The 20,773-nt window shown below is 37.4% G+C and overlaps 1 protein-coding gene across 3 annotated transcripts in view; it reads right to left on the reverse strand.

The window, feature by feature from the left end:
* Nucleotides 1–76: 76 nt before the first annotated feature.
* The window catches only part of LOC104903210 (anaphase-promoting complex subunit 1), a 28,457-nt gene continuing 7,760 nt past the window's right edge, over nucleotides 77–20,773 (reverse strand). For all 3 annotated transcript variants that reach the window (XM_010691211.4, XM_048639645.2, XM_048639646.2), the window contains 29 exons: nucleotides 19,951–20,118; nucleotides 18,883–19,370; nucleotides 17,332–17,788; nucleotides 16,829–17,167; nucleotides 14,692–14,775; nucleotides 13,479–13,571; nucleotides 13,197–13,256; nucleotides 12,454–12,552; nucleotides 12,093–12,233; nucleotides 11,182–11,262; nucleotides 10,923–10,994; nucleotides 10,321–10,392; nucleotides 8,891–8,984; nucleotides 8,740–8,828; nucleotides 8,563–8,616; nucleotides 8,363–8,440; nucleotides 7,075–7,196; nucleotides 6,822–6,982; nucleotides 6,242–6,318; nucleotides 6,057–6,170; nucleotides 5,864–5,965; nucleotides 4,638–4,778; nucleotides 3,111–3,284; nucleotides 2,831–2,894; nucleotides 2,600–2,739; nucleotides 2,316–2,473; nucleotides 1,653–1,731; nucleotides 1,360–1,458; nucleotides 77–894 (listed from right to left, as the gene is read on the reverse strand). In XM_010691211.4, coding sequence (XP_010689513.2) covers nucleotides 508–894; nucleotides 1,360–1,458; nucleotides 1,653–1,731; nucleotides 2,316–2,473; nucleotides 2,600–2,739; nucleotides 2,831–2,894; nucleotides 3,111–3,284; nucleotides 4,638–4,778; nucleotides 5,864–5,965; nucleotides 6,057–6,170; nucleotides 6,242–6,318; nucleotides 6,822–6,982; nucleotides 7,075–7,196; nucleotides 8,363–8,440; nucleotides 8,563–8,616; nucleotides 8,740–8,828; nucleotides 8,891–8,984; nucleotides 10,321–10,392; nucleotides 10,923–10,994; nucleotides 11,182–11,262; nucleotides 12,093–12,233; nucleotides 12,454–12,552; nucleotides 13,197–13,256; nucleotides 13,479–13,571; nucleotides 14,692–14,775; nucleotides 16,829–17,167; nucleotides 17,332–17,788; nucleotides 18,883–19,370; nucleotides 19,951–20,118 — 4,287 coding nt within the window. In that variant the 3' untranslated portion in view covers nucleotides 77–507. The remainder of the gene's footprint in view (nucleotides 895–1,359; nucleotides 1,459–1,652; nucleotides 1,732–2,315; nucleotides 2,474–2,599; nucleotides 2,740–2,830; nucleotides 2,895–3,110; nucleotides 3,285–4,637; nucleotides 4,779–5,863; nucleotides 5,966–6,056; nucleotides 6,171–6,241; nucleotides 6,319–6,821; nucleotides 6,983–7,074; nucleotides 7,197–8,362; nucleotides 8,441–8,562; nucleotides 8,617–8,739; nucleotides 8,829–8,890; nucleotides 8,985–10,320; nucleotides 10,393–10,922; nucleotides 10,995–11,181; nucleotides 11,263–12,092; nucleotides 12,234–12,453; nucleotides 12,553–13,196; nucleotides 13,257–13,478; nucleotides 13,572–14,691; nucleotides 14,776–16,828; nucleotides 17,168–17,331; nucleotides 17,789–18,882; nucleotides 19,371–19,950; nucleotides 20,119–20,773) is intronic.

Below are 20,773 nucleotides of genomic sequence, written 5' to 3' on the forward strand. Positions count from 1 at the left end.
AAAACTTTCAATTTTGATTACTAATAAAACATATCGATAAATGGTTTTTATAAGATAATAAAAGTACAAAAGTATCTATAAGTAAAAAAAAAAAAAAGTGTATTAGTTGTCCATTAAATTTAGTCCCAAGAAAAAAAACAGAACTTTATAATTACACAAATAATTGGGTAAAACTATGTAAACCCAAAAGAGGGAAGCAACGAACTGTTCTAACTACATAGGAGTAACTTCAATGGACATAGATTTCCTAAATTTTGCGGAGATCATCAATTCCTGATATACATTGGCGGCTAAACTTGAGATACAACAGTAAATTAAGCTTGGAGATACAACAGGTACTATGGACATTGTCAAGCTCTAAACCCCGATAATTTATACAAGAGTCGTCTGTATTGCTGAACCCGGGGGAACTCAACCTGATAATGTTTTGGAAGAGCCTTTCTTGTGAATGCCCTTAAGAGTGACAGATTTACTTTAGAAGCCATGACGAGCAGCCTTTCTGTCGAACTAACCAGCAACCAATAACATATCAATCTCAGAAATCACCCTGACATGAATCCGAGGAAACACTAACCGCAACAGAGGGACTGCAGAGGATGTCTTGAGCCTGGGCTTTAATCTCTCCAGGGTTGTCCGGATTACGAGTGGAGACGGTATGCAAAACCACTGAAGATACCACGATAATATTATAGAGCGGTTTTTACCTCGGAGCTTATCATCTGGCCATTTCCCAGACGTCAAATAGTTGTGTAAATCAGTCTGAATTTCAGGGGCATAGCAGAAGAGTTCTTCTATGCGCTTCCTCAGAGATCCGAGATAATTTGATTGAACAATGCCATCTCTTGAGGAGGATAATCTTCCCCTCACCAAGGCCTCATTGTAGGCTACTACAAGCTGCATGGATAAGTAATGCATAAAGATATTAGATGAAGAAATAGAAAGATGCACATAATAGTAAACCAAGATATCAATTCCTTGATAATATGAGCCCCCAAAATATCACTTCAATTAGAGAATTGGAGAAATTATTGCAGGTACTCTGTCAGCTTAATCAAGTGAGATCATTGATCAATTGAGAATTTTAATACTTTCCACAAGAAGTCTCTCAAGATTTTGCGATTGATATAAATGCAGGTAATATGAACAGATCATAATCAAAGCAAATGTTAGTGAAATCGACTGTGACTGCCTAATTTCGCCGGCATATTAAGTTGTGACAGCGCTCCCACGGCAACAATATAGTTTTCTCCAACTCTTTGTGTGTGTGTGTTTGGGGGGGGGGGGGAGGACTTTGTGAGCTATCTCAAAATGTATAAACCAAAAACTACGACAAACTGCAGTCTCTGATGAAGAGATTACCTTCAAACTAGATATTGGAAGGGAATCGAAGAAGGTGATGCTGTCGCCTGTAACCTGATCAGTCATTGATCTAATCATTGTATATAAGGACATGTAAACCTGCACAATTTTCAGTGTAATTGATATCAAAATAAGAATAATAGTGCAGCAACATGAGAAGAAGGAAAGGCCAATATTTTTCGACTGTTCTGCCAGCTGACAGAAGGTAATAGAAATATAAGCTGCAAAGTCCGAACAGAAGCCTTTGCACCATATGATTCATTATATAGCAAGAATAAGCAGAGACTATATACCTGCAAAAGAGCTGGTCTGTCCTTGCTAACACACTCGAACAAAACTTGCAAGCAGAACTCTTGGAAATCAGCATCTGACCTGTCACCCAAAATACAAGCAGTTACATACAAATCCGACCTAAGTTTAATATGACAAGAGTGCAATAAAGACCTAAAGGAAGCAATCTTTCAAGTAGCCAGTCTGAAAAGATGCATAATGGATTAACAACTTAAATCGGTCTACGGGATAACAACCTGTGTGATGATTGCTAATCATGGTTTCACATGTCAAATGTGGCCATTCCCCTTTCAGCCTCTACACGCACTAAAGCATGAACAATAGCATAGAATATAATTGTGACAATTTGGCATAACATCACATACTTCTCTCTAGAAATTGAGAAAAATAAGGTTATGCTACTCTAAAGCCTAACTTAGAAACTTTAACCAGCCACAATAAATTCAACAGATACCAAAAGCATAAACAGAGAAATTGGATTCTTTTGACATATTACATAAAGAGTATTATATGTCGGAGCAGAAATCCTTTATGAAGCCTTGAAAGAAATAGAAAAAACGATTTGATATTCAATCACCTTACAGGTTCATGTACTTGAAATTTGAAAAACAGAGATCTAGATATTTAAGGAATGAAGAATACGTCATTGCAGTTCCACACTTTACCTGCTGTTCCAGGAAGAGTCACAGCAAAGCTGGGCAAAAGCAATTAAGCTTGGATCAGAGGAAAATGTGCTGACTAAATGATCAACATTACTTGAACCAGGCACAGGATTCCTATTGATTTTGGGAGCATAACATTTCATGCTTGTCAAACTGAAGGCCTGCACAAGGTGAAAACAATCCTTGTTACCTATAGACACATTGATGAATCTACATTATAGAACAAATTAAATTAATATTACACTAGTACCAAAACAAGATGAAGTATTTCTTAATAAGAAACAAACCTTGTTCATGGCTCGTGATATTAGTGACTGACATCCAACAGGATCATCCACATAGGAACATGCTCCAACCTTTCTTTTGATATAAAGAACACCAGAATTAAATGGGTGATTCTTGTCGCCAGAAAGCCACCAAGGTTTATCTGAGTTACAGAAAGAAAACAACTATAAAATCTATTCTTTTTTCTTTTATAGTATTATCGTTGAGAAAACAGATACTTAGCATAGATTTACCTTCAGGAGTAAGTTCTATGACTTGGGGCCAGTACCGTGGACCACAAACACGAACATTGTTGAGCTGTAAGCAACACAACATTTTAGTCCAAGAACAGATATTCAGACCTGGTGTTCTCCAAAATGTTTTAGTGAGGAGCTAAAACTATTTAGAAAAGAACTAAATCTTGACACCACAGATGAACATGCTACTTCGAGAATTTTCTACATTATTTAAAGTTTAAGCACTTGATACCAAAGTTAAAAGGTATCCGCACTTCGAATATGTATGTGAACTTACGATGGCACGCTCTGGAAGAAGGCAAGGCGTGATCTCACAAAAACTTGTTTCTGCGTGATGTTCAGTTTCTTTGACAGTAATTTCAAGAGGGGCGTAAACTGGTAAGCCAGTGTCAACATCAACTGTTTGAATCCAACGAGCTTCTGTAGCAAGAACATAGAAGTGCCTATATGCCTGGAGAATGCAGGTGCAAGATATCAGAAGAAGAATATCTTGAACAAAGATCAAAGGTAATCAAGCACAACTACAACTAAAGTAAAAGAGGAAGACAAGGAGAAAAAACCCTTTCAGAAAAGATAAAGAGTGTGCATTGGTGTGTATATCTGTATGGCAGGACATTGTACCAATAAATCAGGATATGGCTTCAAAGGTGGTGCAGGCGGGCTAACTTTCAAGTTTTCAAGTACTTCATATTCTAGGATTAGGAAAAAGTTCTACGTAAACTATATGGAACATTTCCACTGAGAATGCTGTGTCTCAGGTCATGGGGTATCTCTGACTCTGTACTGTTAAAAGGTACATATGTCATTTCTTAGAGTGGGTGTTGGCAATAGACGATCTCTATGAATGCTGGCAATGAAGTGTAATTTGAAGAACTTTCATCTTTTTTAAGCAATTAATGTACATCCTATGTCCAGCTTAAGAGACTTTCCAAAAATTATAATAATAGATATGTTTTTGCACAAGATTGAGTAGGAGGCAAGGAGCTTGTAAAACTTTCTGCATAGTGAAGTAAAGGATCTTGAAGATCACATCTTTTTAACCTTATATCTGAACTGAGTAGGAATAGGTTCCCTGTTCGTGAAAAAAAACATCTATTACTATATTTTAGGATTTTTATTTTTATTTTTACCACCTTTTAGTGGCGTTAGCAGCATGTGGTTCTGAAGGATTGAGCTGAAGGAAACATATGCACAGAGAAGCCCACACATGCTTTAAAATACTAAAAGGTCTCGTCCTCACACACATGCTTCGGATTGTGGATAGCTGGTGCACTAAATCAGAACTGTTTTTGCCTAGTGGCTCTCTTCACTCTCTAGACTCCATTGCAGTTGAGGAACTGCTGAGAATGCCTGGATTTTGTGTTCAGAAACTCTCTTATCTACTTGAGAAGTTGGCTAAAAGCCTTGTTCATGTCCTTTCCACAGCTATGCGTAAAAGTGGAATTGTATGGACTGCAGACTCATTTCTTAGATCAGGACTGGTCCTGTCGTAAGAAAAGGCCATCCTCACATAAAAATCAATTTCCGCCAGCATTTGCATATTTCCGATTCACGGATCTATTCCTCTAATCTAGTTCAGAAGGGATTTTGACTATCTATCTTTCATACCTTTTATTAGCTGCTGTTATTGTTGGTGGAGAAAAAAGAAAAGTTAAAGAGTACCCTGACTTTCCCAATAAGCAGCATATCTAGATGATTTAAAAGTCTGTTTGGTTGCTCCAAAATTCTAGACATTTCAATCAGAGCAGCACAAGCAGAGAAGATAGAGAAAAAGAATTCGTATTAGCTAGACCAACAGATGTACCTGAAGATGGCAACGATTATCATTTGTACCAGTGGGAAAACGAGGATAGAGGGTAACCAATAAAGCAGCAATAGCACTTTTACATGAAGAAAAAGACTGCATTCCTCCTCCAAGAAACAAAAAGCCTATAGCCAGGCTTACCTATAAAGCAAGACAGTAGAATAAAATTACTTTGAACGACTCAGGAGAAGACTGCAATCATAAATGAAAATTACTAATGCTTGATTCGCTTTGTTCAGATGATTAGCTGGAATATGCAACAAAAAGATAGTCATTTTAAAATACATAAGGGATATAATACGAGTATATTAAAGAACAGAATAGAAAGGAAGAAAACTTGTAGAGACTAAAAACGTCCTCTGCAGTGTAGATCGAGCTAGTGGAACAGTATAAGGCAGGGATCTAAGTGGCACTATTTCACCACATGTATTGCTGGACCATAAATTACCAAGGAAAATATGCATTTGGGTCAAGCAAGCGAAAGATACACAAATCCCAATTTCTCAGCCTACATGTTGGATGATTCTGAAAATTTTCAAAGAGAAAAGCACATGTTTGGAAAAAATAATAAGGATTCGACATCCTCCAATGTAAGGATCCATTTTCCGCACAAAGATGGATAGTTGCCACAATTTCTTCTAAGATATGGTCATTGGACAGACTAGATGAAGCCAAAATCACTGTAGATATCTTGTTGTCTTTGAATGCATGTTATCATGATAGTGTAGCCAAGAGTGAAACACTTGTCCTTACGCAAGCTAGACACTCCCACGCTCAAACACCGTCCCCCTCTCCCCATCTCCCGTGGGGAAAAGACCCAGAAAGAAAAGCTGGGAGCAGCTCAGGCATGTTGGGCTATCATTCACATTAATGCAGCTCCGGGAAGCTGAGGGAAACCTAGTCCCTCGCAGAAAATCTTTTAGAGATGCTCCAGAAATCAGTATGCGATTTTGCAGTCACTTTCTAGTTTCTACATTCTGAATACTTCATTGACCACCTTACTTACGTAAATCCCCATAATGCCAAAAAAGTCGAAGGAGGCAGAGGATGAGCTAGACTAATAGAGTGAAGGCAAAAATGTAGAGACAATAGAATTGACACTGGGCTTCCATTGGAAATGCCAACAAGAGTGCAAAGCCAGCAAGTACAACAAGAACAACAGACATGACAGGTACAAACTACAAATTTTCAGAACTTGAACTGTCATATAGACAATTAACACTTACAGCCATTTGAATGCCAAAATTAGCTTGGCCATCAGAAGAATTTCGACTGCGCAGGAATCTGAGCAATCTGAATGTCTGCAGATTCCCAGAACCAGCCATGACCTGCTTCAAAAAGCTAGCATCACAAAACATGCAGTTGTAGGCAATTTACCTCAATGTGAGAAATAAAATACAAGTTCTGTATTTATCTCACCAAAGACAGGGAAAGGACAGCAAGGTGAAGGCATATTTCCAACGTGCTTCTGTCCACAAACTTCAACAACCCTCTAGGAAATATACTTCCAGCTGAACCAGAAACAGACTTTATCTGCAAAACCCAAACATCTAACTGAGAATGAAAATGAAAGGCGTGAAAAAAAGGGTAAACAAGATAAAGACCTCATTGAGGAAGTAAAGAGCATAGCTGTGCAGCAATTCCTGAGCATTGGCATTTCTTGATCCAGCATACTTCAAACCTGCCAAAGGAATGTGGATATGATTTTCCCCAATAAAACAGAAAGCATAAAAATATACCTACCAAATAACTAGGAACAAAGCCAGACTTGAAAAATAAGTATGATAATAATTGGCCATGAGTGACAGAAGTTAGAATTAGTTTATTGGGTCCAGGCAAGGATTAGAGCTATAAGAACATCCTATGATCCCACAACTCCAACCCCGCTGGTCCAGTTGCCTTGTTACAGAAGATAAGGCCATTAAGCCCCAACTTAGAATCAAATACCCAAAACATCACCATGAACGCGATTACACACATCCAGTGCATCTTCTACTATTTCCTCCTCCAGTCCTCCTAGTACCAGTCCATCTCACTTAAAAACATGAAAGAAGTATCGCACATCCAACCGAAAAGCCAACACCAGAAAGCGCCAGGCACATGGTTTACACCACCAAAAGGCAAAGTAATACAAGAAAATGGCACAATGATAAAATCGAATAAAAACAATAATTTCTTTCTTACCAAGAGATATGCATGCTCCTGCCACAATATTCACATATGCTTGGACAACTGCTTCTTCATCAACCTCATCCATATCAGTCCTTTCATCACCAAGAGCCTCAATACCTTCTTTCACAATTTGAGGAATCTGAGACTCAACCCATTCTTTGGTTGGCTTTACCCTGCATGAGTTCAGAGCTGAGCTAATAAGGTTTAATAATTATAATCGAGCATTTGAGCCTCCTAGTGAAAAGCTTATTCTACAGTATCAAACCTGTTCCACATTATCAAGTTACGTGCAATGACACGAAGCATAATGAAGTCAGGCCTTAGATATTGCAGATCAAAATGGGTACGAGGTATGGAAAGTCTGGAAGCTACCACTTCCGATTCAGTCTGAAAAAAGCATGAAACAAGCCATGTCAGATAAATATACAGAGTTACAAAGGTCGTACGATTACGAGCAATGTCAAAAACAAAAACCGGAATATCACAACGATGATTGTGTAATAGAGCAAACTGCAAAGTACTTTTTCAAACATATCCCCACCACAGAAAGAAAAAGGGAAACAAAATGTGCAAGTAATACTAAAAGATACAGGCTCGCTACAAATGCTTCATACTTAATGATGAAAATAAATTTGAGACACCTGCATATTACCAGAAATCAAAACATGATGACTAAGATAAGCATATATACTTCTTCTCTGTGAAAAAATCATCTATTTCATAGAGAGGCAGCACCATGAAGATAATATTATATTTTGGGGCCAATACATAAAATAAGAAACAGCTTACACATGCCTATATTTAGATGATAGGTAAGACTAAAAGTTTAGGAGTTAGAATTTAGCTCATATAATAGATCAATCCAAGAAAACTAACTGTATGGCAGTGTATGATCATAACCCACTGATAGTCTTTATCTTAGTTTAAGAAAGAAAGCCTTTTAAAAGATTATAAAATTTACAATGTAAAACAGAAAGATTTCCTCATGAAAATCACAGTCACACACTATTCTTATATCAATCATCGACGATCCTTCTAAGTTTGATGAAGCGTTCAGCCCCCAACTTGATTTTGAGTCACTTACCAACCTTCTCTGTGACTTGCTTGGGTAAGACTTAAGAGGGAGGGGAGGCGGAGCAGTACAAATTCAAAAGAACTGTTAGGTTCAAACCCACGATTGATGTTAGTTTTTCGTATCATCAAGAAAAAACTGAAGAACAAAAATTTCAGGGCAAGTATGGTAATATCAAGAAGCACTTTGGAAGAATCTTAAATATTGTATATGACATATGCGGGCCAGTGAGGTCATACAAGGAATATTTGTTCCTTTGGTTTTTGGGGTTAACTTCCCATGCTGTGAGAAAAAGGAAATTTGTCTGAATGCTAGTAAACTCAATTTAATATATAGTTATTTAGTAGCAAGAGATGGGTTTTTCGGAGGTATATACGTCTTTAAGGAGTATCGATGCTATGTCTCGTATGTGGAAAATAGACAATGTATCGAGGCAATAACCTCATCTAATTCATCAGATTGAATTTGTAGAAACACATACCTTCAAAAATAACAAGGCTAAAGCAAGTATGGCTCCAGGTGCAGTGACATCTACATTAACAGGAATGCCATCCAACATCTACTAAGATGATCCAAATAGAGGACAAATTAGAGACGATGCCAAATCTCAAGGAATAAACATCTACACAAGGAAAAGGCCACAACAATGCTACCATCCAAGGCCTTTTTTTTTTGCATTACCTGTCCAACACCCCTGCTGTGCTCATCTGTCACTGGTGCAAAGAGGGACTTTTCCTGGAATAAAAACAATTGATAGCAGAGTCTAAGGGATTTGAAAAATCTTCACAATTTTTATGCTTATGTAGTATTTGATTTCACAATGAGAGACAGAAAAGTTAAGCACTGGTCGAGAAGCACCTGTGAAAATACATCGGTCTTTTCTCCAGCATAGTGGAACAGTCGATCAACTAATGTGTCCATGCAAGCGAACTTATCCTCACCACGACCTACAATTGGAGAGCAAAGTCAGCAAGAATAGGTCTTAAAAATACCATCAAATCATTCATACCTAACGCAACAAGTCCAAGTGCAAATCCAGCAGAAACAGCATAGCCCTCCCTCTCAAGCACATTATCACCACCACTTCTACGGCCTATTTCAGCCTGCAAAAGTTCTAGTCAGTTATTGTTACTTCGATGAATGACTACAAGAGGTGTGAATAAGACTTATGCAGCTATTTGTGCTAAAACAGAAGAACTTAAGCAATAAAAGAAATGCAAGATATTTTTCATTGGAAAAAAACTGTCTCCACCCTGTTGTGCAGAAAAACCTCAGCCACATGCAATTCAAATCCTGAAATTCTCACTGTAACTATAGGGTTGTTTAAAATCCTACAACTACCACTTGAGGTCCATTCAGAGCTCATTCCTCTAAATGTCGTTCCTCACGAACATCTAAAGAGGCCTTCTCTCCTGACTTTAGGCTTCACCCAAAGCCTTTAAACAAATACAGAGTTTGCACAACCTTTCATCAATTCCCTGGTACAAATACAGAGTTCGCACAACCTTCTATCAACTACTAGGAATGTTATTGGAATTACGATGATGTTGAAAAAATATGAATTACTTTTGCAATGCTTTTCCACTAAAGTTGGATACCTTTCAGATAAAAATATATTTGCTTTTCCAGATATTTCAAGCAAGTAAAACTGGTCCTAATTTCACGCCACTACATGTAATGATCTATAATCAAGGCATAATGTAACATATTCCTACTTTTATATGACAGTTATAGAACTTCAAACATGCATTTTATTAAACTAAACACAAGGTTAGCTAAGCCATGGAGAAATCTTATGAATTTTTTCAAATATTGATCAAAAAAATTTTTTTTTTTGGGTTCAAATTCTTTAGCAGGGTATAACTCTAATGAACAAGTGTTGTAACTCTAATCTAATCGTGTGGTTGAGATCCATTCTCATTTCTCATGTAAAGAGCATTCTCATTTCTCATGTAAAAAGCATTTTCATGTGATCTTGCCTCTATATATATATATATGTGTGTGTGTGTGTAAAGCATGTTGAGAAAACGAACATTAAGCACAATAGACAAATGCAGTTACAAAAATTTAAAATATATGTATAGTCATTTGGAAGATTTTGTAGCAGAATATGCAGAAAAGGTGGTTACTCAAAACAGTAAAGAGAACACCTTTGTCAAAAGAATCCTTTGGTCGTCTAGACAGAATTGGCTCAACAGGGCAGCCAGATATGAAAATTGAATATATTGTTATAGACATCTCTTAACAAAGAGCAATAAACAGATTTCAGATAGATATTGTAACCAATACTGGCAAATAAATAGAAACTACTGATGCATGATATCCCAAAAGGCCTTCTCTTCCACTATATTGTCTTATAGTGCCAACTGATGGAATTCGAACTTCAAGTACCCAGGGTACAAACTCCATACTGTATAGTGAAGCAAAGGAGATATATACCAGTAGAAATTGCATAGTCTGAGGATGTGCAGATCCTTCAAAAAGGAGACCAAGAGCCATCAAAGCTGCAGACTGTGAAGCATGCAGAGAAAAATATAATCAGAAAAGTAACAACTTCTGTTCCACTAAAATGATTTTGCAACTACAACAATTGAAAAACCACCAAGCTGTTTAGTATAAAACACAATAACTAAAATCAGATATGTCTGCATTCCCCAAATAATTTCCATTTTCAGCCAACAAGAAATTACATATTACTCTATAAGCCATTGTCACAATGTTACATATAGGCTATAGCTATCCAAAGAAATTCTATTTTTCTTCAACATGATAACTCAAAAGAACTCCCCCATTTTCTAAAAACATCAAGAAGTCAGGCAGCACAATCATTTATCTACCAGCTAGCATCAGAAGATTTCTTAATATTTCTTTCTGGATATGGATGATTTCAATTAAACGCTACACAGGATTGTCCTCCTGTATCAAAACTCCAAAGATATAGGTCCACAAAATATAAACGTAGGAGCATCAATAAATAATAAACCTTAGGGGACACCTGCAAAGATGTGAAGCAGCTTAAAATGGCAGGAATAGGTGCATACCTGCAGAACTGTTGGAACTTCTAGCTCTGGGAAGGAAGATGGATGACGAGCAGGTAGATGAACATAGAAGGACTGGAAGAAATAATTAAGCAGCAATACAACATCGTAAGATTATATTTTGTTGCAGAAAGTGTAGCATAATCCAACAAGGGGAAGGAAGATGGACTTTGACTATGACAAAGATGACTGAGAATGCATAACAATAAAGAAATTGAAGTAACAAGTTCATCAAATGAATCACTCGTTAGTTAGCATGTACCTTTGACATTGTTGGCTCCATAGTGCCCCTGTATGAAGCTGCAAGGCCAAGCATTAACCCCACAGTTGTGCTTTCATGTCCCTTAAAGAAGCAAAAATGTGGTCAGTGAAAATGTGTTAAGAACGCCTATATATCTTGTCTAATTTTGACTGTTGACACTAGGGTGTGACCTAGTTATAGTGAAAAAAGCCTAGTGCCGTTATCGAGCTTAACAGTATGATATCTACAAGTAGTATTTGTTACTGAAAGACCTATGAAATCAATTGAGCATCTTTACGAAGCACAGACATTATATTTACACCCATTTGTAAATTTTCGCCAATACTGATGTAGTGATGTTCATGAACAATTTATTGTTTTAAAAGCCTTGTATACAAATCAGTTTCTGATTGTTGTTAACATGTTCATGACATCCTACTCTCATGGAACTTCTTCACATTTCCTTCCCTTCTTCTCATTTCTGTCTATTTGGCACACTCCAGCAACAAATCGTGTGCAAGTTTGGCCAGTCTCTTGCTGTAAAGAGACAAGAGAATCAAAAGACAATACTGCCCTCTTGTTTAAAGGGAATCGCCATTAGACAAGAGAAGCAAAAAACAAAGACAAGGGTTTTGCAACTTGTAGCTCGAAGAATTTTGTATTAGGATTATACTTCCTTCAAATTACTTGGGTGCAACAACCCAAATGGCAGAGAATTCAGAAGGGGTGACAGACAAAATTAAAGGACAGTACAACGCGCTTGATTACCCAACGCCTTCCCACCTCCATGCTAGACCCCACCCCCCCTCACTTTCTCTCTCTATTGCTTCACTACATCTCCAATCCCCAATCGGATTTCTAAAATACAAAAGAAAGAATACAGTAGTTGGAAAAAGAAAGTTAACCACCTAGGCACCAACTTTATCACACACCTTGTTATAATACTGAAATATGTCATTTATGGTTAGAACAGTTAGGTGTCCATGTAACCCCAATGCAAAAAGAAGTCCTGCATGGATAGCATTTGGCTCGTCAGGCCTGTTATATATGATCCAAGTTCTAGACACTTTACCCTGCAATGAGTTGAAAACAAAAGAAGTCATCCAACCGCAAAGAACTTTTGCATCAATAGTAAATGCAATGAAACCAGAAACAAGATGAAAAAAATATCCGATGTATCCTTGAGCTAGATTCTATAAAAGTTCATACATCACATAAAAGTGAAGAAAAAAAAAAAAAAAAAAAAACGCAAGGGAAATCTCATCCATTAACACCAAAAAAAAAAGCACAAACCTGAAAAGGTGTGAGCCTTAACCCAGCAGCAACTGCATTGTGAAACTCAGGCCAAGATCGAAGCTCATGCAAATTTCGTATATTTGGGTCTAAATTGACCTACCAGAGAACACACAGTTATAAAAATTTAAAAACACATTTTCATTTTGGAAAAACAGCATGTGCACAAACTCTAGGGTAAATTGAAGCAAGACCCTGGTAGGAGAGCATATACAGACTACTATATAAGTGTAATAGTTCAGCAAAGTTAGGCCAAACAAAATAAGTTAATAACGTATTAAGGTAACATAGAAAAGGGTATAATAAGTAAGATGTTCAATCATCATAGATCAGATTCATAACTTCTCAAGTACACAACTAAGCAGAATTTTGATATTGACATGAAAAACCGGAGCCCTCACTAAAAAAGCACATATAGTTACTTCATATGAAATTCCCAAGTTTTTGAAACAGTGACTTGGCAGTTAGAAAATTAGCTTGTAACTGATAAGCAACGGCCCAAAAGAGACATGAAAAGTAACTTCAAGATAGCATAAATGAGACAATGACACATCTATTGACACTCAACAAGCAAAGATAACAGCTAATCAACATTTTCTTATGAAATTCATACAGCATTAACATCTAAAAGGTGATGTACTATTTAGCATACTATCCCCATGTTCTTCAAAAAAATTAATAGAAACAAAGCTTGAGTTTGGCGATAAAAAAATATCAAATTAAATACATATGTCACAGCATACAGTGGCATTCTGCTGAGCAGGCAACCTTCCAGCCAAAACAAGCTTTGGTACGATGAGTGCCTGCGAAAGAATTCAGTGTCATAAACAAGGACTATCTTCTTTAAAAGGGGGAGGCACCACCATCCCCCCCCCCCCCAAACCAAAAAAAGAAGAAAGAACAAACATAAACCATTTTGATAGCACATGATGGAATTACAAGCTTAGTGTATCTTCACCATAGATAAATAGATATGAATATCACAAACAACAGCAAGACAACAGAATTTGAGAAATCGAAAGTACCTCTGTTAAAAGGGTGCACGAAGTTGCCAGAGTAAATGCTCCACGTCCAAGCGGAAGAGCAGTTGTCCTATGAGCAAGCTGCCATAGCTGAGCCTTTTTACAGAGATATAAAATAAAATTAATCTTGTTTGACAAGACAGTAACAATATTTTTAATTTAGCTAACAAGGTAATGAACAGAACAGAAGCCATAAAATTAAACATCAGCAGATATGTATCAGAAATTCAGTTTGCCAAGCCAATATTTTCAAAGTTGTAAAGGACTGTTACATGTCAGCCAATACAAAGCGGATACAGCAGGTATGGCTGAAAATTAAATCATCACCCTTTACGCGACACTCGGAGGAAATATAGCTTCATAATGCCTAACCATTATGGCACTAACGATCATAAGAAAAACATATGGTCCACATAGAGGCAAGGAGCCGACATCTATATTCCCAAAAAAGGACCCGAGGATGGAGCATAGCTCTTCAATTTCAAGGATCTCAAGATGACTAGTGTTGACCTGCCTGATCCTAGCTTTTTTCTTTTTGGATAAGAAAACAGATTACATTCGACAGCAACAGCAATGATACAATGTAAGGGGACTGAAAGTCCACCATTAATCACGGCAAAAGAAGGAAGAATTCCAATCTCATAATACATCACAAACAGACATGTTAAGTTTAGTGTAGGTTGTTCAGTGTAAATAGTCATGCATTCAAAGAGGGGGAGCTTCAATAGTTTCAAGAACTTGACCATTTATTTCTGGAAAATGTGAAGTGTAGCACTCAGCACTATGGACAAGAATCTAAAAGTAGAAATATCAAACATTAGTAACGCTACTAGATGCATTATCGAATTCTAATTTTAGCACTTCTTCAGTAAGTATGATCAATGCTTGAACATATTCTTTAGGAATACGAATAGAAAAACCTTTATTTTAGATGCAGACTGCATTTTGGGATACCCAAAAAATCCAATAATGCAAGCAAAGACAGAAACTTGGACAGAGAAAGTACTATTTAGGGATGTCCCAAAAAGCTCCTCTTTCCTCTTCAAAGTAACAAGTTACGATTTATTTTCAATCACGCCCCTTCAATGATTTATTGTTTAAGATATTAGATGTGTTTGATAGGGACAAATATGTAGGAAAAAAAAAGTTCTCTGATCCAGAAGTAGAACTTCACTTTAAAATGGAGGGAATATGTATCACACTAGTATATACATACCTGTTGCAGCTCCTGATCTGATGCAGTGGGATTAACAGATGTTTGAATTGCTACAGGTCTTGCAGAACACAAGACACGTCTGACCTGGAAGATAAAAGAAAATTAATCCATATGACAGAAGCAGCAAGGTTAAGAAGATTAAACATGGTAGAATCACATCCCCCTATCCCATAACATAGAGAAGGACGATGGTTTGAGTATGCTACTCCCTCCAATCACTATGATAGCCACTTTTAGCTTTTTATATGTTTCAATGGGATAATCATAGTTACTTTTCTCCTTACTAAGCATCTAATGCGCTAGTCTACTGATGCTTATTCCTATAGTTTCTTGTTCCCTTCATATATGCATCATAGTCAAACCATGAGAGTGTATAGGAAACCAGCAACCCAGCAGATATCCCTACACATGGTGACAAGGTAGTCCCCAACATGCAATATACCTTTAAAGTGCCAGGAGTTTAAGCAGCACTGAAATGTTTAAAGATGGGAAGACTCAGTTGCTTGTACCAAGTCATAAATTTAAAGCGCAACGATAATTATCAATTAAAATCTAAAAGGCAACACAATTCAACCCAAGCGCACATAAAAGTCTTCCAACAAGTGGCAGTGCATAAAAAATCAGGCGCGCCTAGGCGCTGAGACGCAAAGCGTTTTGGGTAAAGGGTGCACTAGTATCCTTGTTGCCTCAGTGCGCCTCGAGCTTTTTTATATATGGAAAAGTGGAGTGTTTTAGTTCACAGAAAGAATCCTGGATATTCACTGAAATATTCGTACAAGTGCCTCCTCACTACCACAACCTAGTGTCTTTCCTATAGTTTATCATAACTCTGCGTTTTATTTCGATTTGACAAGTGATTCTCCAGAGTAAGATCAGATCGCATATTATCCCAATAAATATCAAAGTGTCACATCCAAAGTTTGGTTTCACTTGCTCATAATAACAAACATCGCACATGGACCTGCTCATGCACAAGAAGCATATAGCCCAGGAAGGATCCTTCCACACAGGCGCATCCCAGTTGCAACTTTGGTGTTTCAGCCAGAACCTACAGCAACTAGATTAGATTACAAGTTACAACAAGAGATTGAGATGAACCACCACCACCCTCCCCGCTCCAAATCCTTTTGGCCATGAAAATGATGGAATCATCGATATCATTGGCAATAAAGAAAAGGTTTAACGTCCATGCTAAAAAGTGATGCTGGGAAGAGAAACAAAACAGGGATAACATATGAGCCATCATTTCTCATAGAGAATGAATAACTGAAAGAGGACTATAAGTTGGCAGACTAGATCTTGACCTTTTATATGGTGCTCTTGGCATTCTTAAGAGATCTATGCCTTGTTGTATCATTCTTGTGTATGACTGGAAATATCATCCAGTTTCAATAATTTTTAATTTCCACCACCTGCAGACTGACCAAAGAAGCAGAAACAAGCTTATCCTCACTCAGCTGTCTTAGGTTGTCAGGTACTCAGGCATCAATTTTGTGGTTCTGACATTCTGTCATGGCTCCTGACATTTGAGTCAAACTAGGCTTTACCTCTCATAGACAAAAGAAACCATGCCTTAATCTCTTAACTGACATTGTATATTCACATTCCCAGACCTGCAGGTCTCCTGTAAGAATATGCAGCAGTGTCTGAAGAATATGCAGAAGTGTCCGAAGAATTTAGGCATCTTCCCAGTCCTTATGTACCAAGTACCAACCCACTTTCTACAATACAATCTCATGTTCATTTTATCTCTGAAATCAGAAGAAAATGAATACGCTAAAAAAAGAGAGGAGGGCATTCCTCGTAAGTCATAGCCAGCACAAAATCTAGAAAGAAATAGATGATTCTAATTACAGCTACAGTATATATAATATAAATATATATATTTTTAAAACTGTGACCTGAAATTATCACAATCCAATTTTCAACTATCTTTACGCAGTCTAAGTTCTCATAACAGAATACGGTAAAAAATTAGGCAAAATAGAGTTCATTGCATTGTCAAACATGAGTCCCACTGACTTCCGATTAGGCAGATATTGAACCCCATGTATTCTTTGGTCCTGAATAAACGTCAGTGCTCATAACTGCAACAACATTCATGTTTGTTCGCAAAGCAGAGCTGTGAACAACTCACCTCATTCAAGCGTAGATCCCTACCATATCGCAACTGAGTGCTGGAGTTAAATAAATGCTCCATGCCATCTATTGAAGAATCGTCAGAAGTATCAACATTGTCAAATTTTGAAGTATCTGTGGCAATTGTATCTGACACTGTTGAGGGAACCGTCACTGGCTGTAAATGTAGCATATAAGGCGCAGATAATGAAATTGAATGCCTGTTGGTTTGAGTCTCAAGCTGCACAGATTTCTTCGAGTGTGCCACGCAAGACAAAGCCAAATCTTCTCGTCCAAGTAGGACATAAGCAGCTGGTGGCCAGCCAGTAGGAGGAGACTCCCGGCACTTATCGACTCCCTGTACAGCAGACATAAAGACAATGAATTCGTATAAAGCAGGAAAGAAATTAACATGAGATGCCGCACCATAAACAGTGGAAGAAAAAAAAAACAAGAAGATATCATTCACTGAAATGAGTATCTATGCTAAAGTTCCAGCATTATTAACAGACATGGACATACATGTCTTAACGGTAATGAAACGCCTATGGGCAATGAATCTAACTGTTGCAAACCAAATCCTTCAGCAACCATTGCAAGGACCATCTTCTCCTCAGGAGTTGAAGATGAACCTGCAGCAATCTTGCATGATACACCAGAAGAGAGCCTCCCTCTCATGCTCTCTGCACCAGATAATATGCTATAAAATGAGACTACTTTACGAGACCAGCTGACAGCCGAGCTTCCACCCTTACGAGCCAGAGGTGGAATGTCATCAATATTTGCAAAGCCAACTCCATGAAGCAAACAATTTTCAAGCCATCTATATAAACATGGGGGAGATCTTGGGGAGGAAGTCTGACACCTTCTAATTTTCTTGGACAGAAAAGGAAAATCACGAACATAGTGATCAATATAGCTCTCCTCTCCCAGAAAACTAGCAATTTCACATAGGAGAACAACAAGATGCTCTAAATCTCTGCAATAAACAACTCAAAAATCAATATAGAATACCAGATAACAATGCAGAAGCTATCCATCATAAAACAACATCCACAACTAAGAAGCCAGCACATTAAGAAAATTCCTCTAAATAATACATTGAACCTCTTACAGACCACTTAGCACAAAAGTGATAGATCTTTTTGCATCAAGGCACATGACTGCAACTTAATGCATACAAAATGGTTGGTGGAAAAAATTTATAGTCACTGCTTGTTTGCTCCATAACTCTTATAAAAAGTTGTTGAAAGTGGTATAGCGTATCAAGAAAGTATACATTGTCCTTAATGTCCTATAAAGGGTCACAGCCTAAATTATACAACCCCTGAGATCTTTTATTGGCCAGTATCGGTTGGTAAATAACACCCCTTTCTGACTAAAAAATATTTATCCAGAAGAGCAAAATTAGTCACAGAAACAAATGTTTTCATTGACCCTTTATCCAAGATGATTACCTTCACCTACCTCATAAAATATAAAACGAGAATACAGTCTAGTGAGCTGCTTTGACTTAGCCTGGAATGTATATACCTGAGTTAAGGCTTTTTAAAAAATGTAAGATTTCTCCATCTAACACTCGAGATCATAGTTTCAACTTCCAAGACGATATAACTCATCAAGTCAGTTTTCTAATTCATTGGACTAAGGCCTTAAATTTTTTCACCTTTAAAAAATTCAGACTTCTGATAATGCCTACCAAATTTATTTCGCAGTAAAACTAAGTTTAGATACGTTCAGTTCAGAGAGATTGATAGTTTTCCCTTTTCAGGTGAAGAAAACGAAAGCCTAAATCCGATTAGCTCACCCAACTGTCCATGATTCTTAATTTTCAAAAGCATATCAGTATATACATAAATCAACCCACCCCCACCTCCAAAACCCTTCCCCAGGCAATATTGACCAATAGTCTCTATAAAAACAACCACCACCCAGCACAAAAGGCCCACACCTAACGTCAAGATAAGTCTCGAGCATGCAGAATCCTCTCGAAAGTAAAAGTGACTATTCCCAAGGAAACGCAAGTCACAAATTACTAAAAGACATGATTATAATGATGAATTTGGAGTTTACCTCTTCCGAAGATTGATAAGTTTAAGATTTTCATACACAGCATGCAGAGAATCCAAGCATTCAATTAGAAACTTGGAATAGGATTGTTCTTCTGGGTCATGCACATCTTCCCTGTTTGAAGAAGAGATGTGATTAACCAAACTGTCCTTCGACCCTTCAGCTGAGATTTCATGAAATAACTTATGATCGCGATAATCCTTATGAAAGTCACTATTAACAAGAAATTCCCATGCTGAGCAGGATACATGAGTGGATTCTGGTTGTGAAGTCAACTCAGACTTCCTGTAAAGTTGCATTATGACACTCCTAAAAGATTCCCACTCATCAACGCTTGTATTAGCCTTTGATAAATCCCCAGTCTCACAATTACCCCAAAAGAGCTGAAGAAAATGATTGTAGAACGGAGAACTAAGGCCTTCAGCCATTGCTGTGATGCAATCATTTGACAATGAATATGAAGGACCTCTTCGCAACGCACATCTAAGCATCTGGTGAATTTTCATAGAAAGCCAGTGTCAACTGAAGAAGAATTAACGATAGAAAAGATCGTTCATGTTGAACACTGCATACAACATGCATCAGTAAGTTCAGATGCACACATTCTTTATCCCAACAAGTAGTCTAAATATAAGTATATAACTCATGAAGCAGAAGTATTGCATAAGCAAGAAAAATCAACTGCCCAATCTTAAATGGACCAGAAGATTGAAATCAACTTCATGAAAGGAGAGTTTGACGAAACCCTCTCGTCAAAATATAAAGAAAAGACACAAGCACCTTTGACATTAATTCTTCCACAGACTAAAAAGACTCCACCAGTGGCTCTTTAAGAATCAAATACTCTTCTCTAGCACCACAGAACATGCAGTGTTGCACATTTAATTAGCTTCAGCAAAAGCAGAAAAGCATCTGCACAACTTCACAACATATGAATTCCTGAAAGCATGACAGAGTAGTAGAGATCCTCCATCTTCTATATACAGTTATACACGATTCTACATATACTCCATTCAGAGAAAGATATCAGTTCAGGCAACATACTTTGAAAAATTGAATATCGGCATATACCTGTCCATTGTTTAACATGACATTTACTCTTGCCCCAATAGCATCAGCCAATCCGATAATCTTCACATCGTATATATCTCTGCTCTTAGGAGAACTAATAGTTTCTTTGAGATGATGATTGACTAAATGGAGAGGAAGTGTATATTTACAAAGGCACTGCTTCCCTGACTGCCATTGCAGAAAAGATAATACATCATAGGATGAATAGAAAGATCGAAAACAATATTTTTTTATATGAAAGGGCAAGATCGAAAATAATGTTATATAGAAAAATAAAAATAACAGCAAGAAAAAATGTACTAGTGATAAAGGAAAAGAGAGCAGCCCTCAAAAAGAAAAGAAGCAACCAATATTATAAATCCTCTCAGTCTTGTGGTCCATCAATCAAAGGCAATCCGTTTCAAAGAACCTATGTGGACCGAGATTTCTCTACAGAAAGGGGCCAGGTCTAAAGGACCAGGTCATGAGACAAAAGCTGAGAAAATGGATTGTGCACAACTGCGGATAGGGAGGTTCGAACACCAAACATGAAGTCTTGAATAATGTCAACCATCTAATACCAACTCAATTATGATAAAACTAGTGTAATCACTTTCCACTTTTGATAAATATTCATAAACACAAGGGAGGCCATAGCCTACCCTAGCCCCCTTGGTTCAGCCACTGCAAAGAGAACCTCATAACTTTTATCTACAAAAGATCCTGCAATATATTCTATTCAAAAGTATCCAGCTATTTTGATCATCAAAAACCATCTGGCAGGAAAAGAGATCAGAAAACCACATATTAGGTACAGAAAGATCATTAAGAAATGCATCTGTCA

The sequence above is a fragment of the Beta vulgaris genome, chromosome 2 (genome assembly GCF_026745355.1).
Source record: "Beta vulgaris subsp. vulgaris cultivar EL10 chromosome 2, EL10.2, whole genome shotgun sequence".
Classification (NCBI taxonomy): domain Eukaryota; kingdom Viridiplantae; phylum Streptophyta; class Magnoliopsida; order Caryophyllales; family Amaranthaceae; genus Beta; species Beta vulgaris.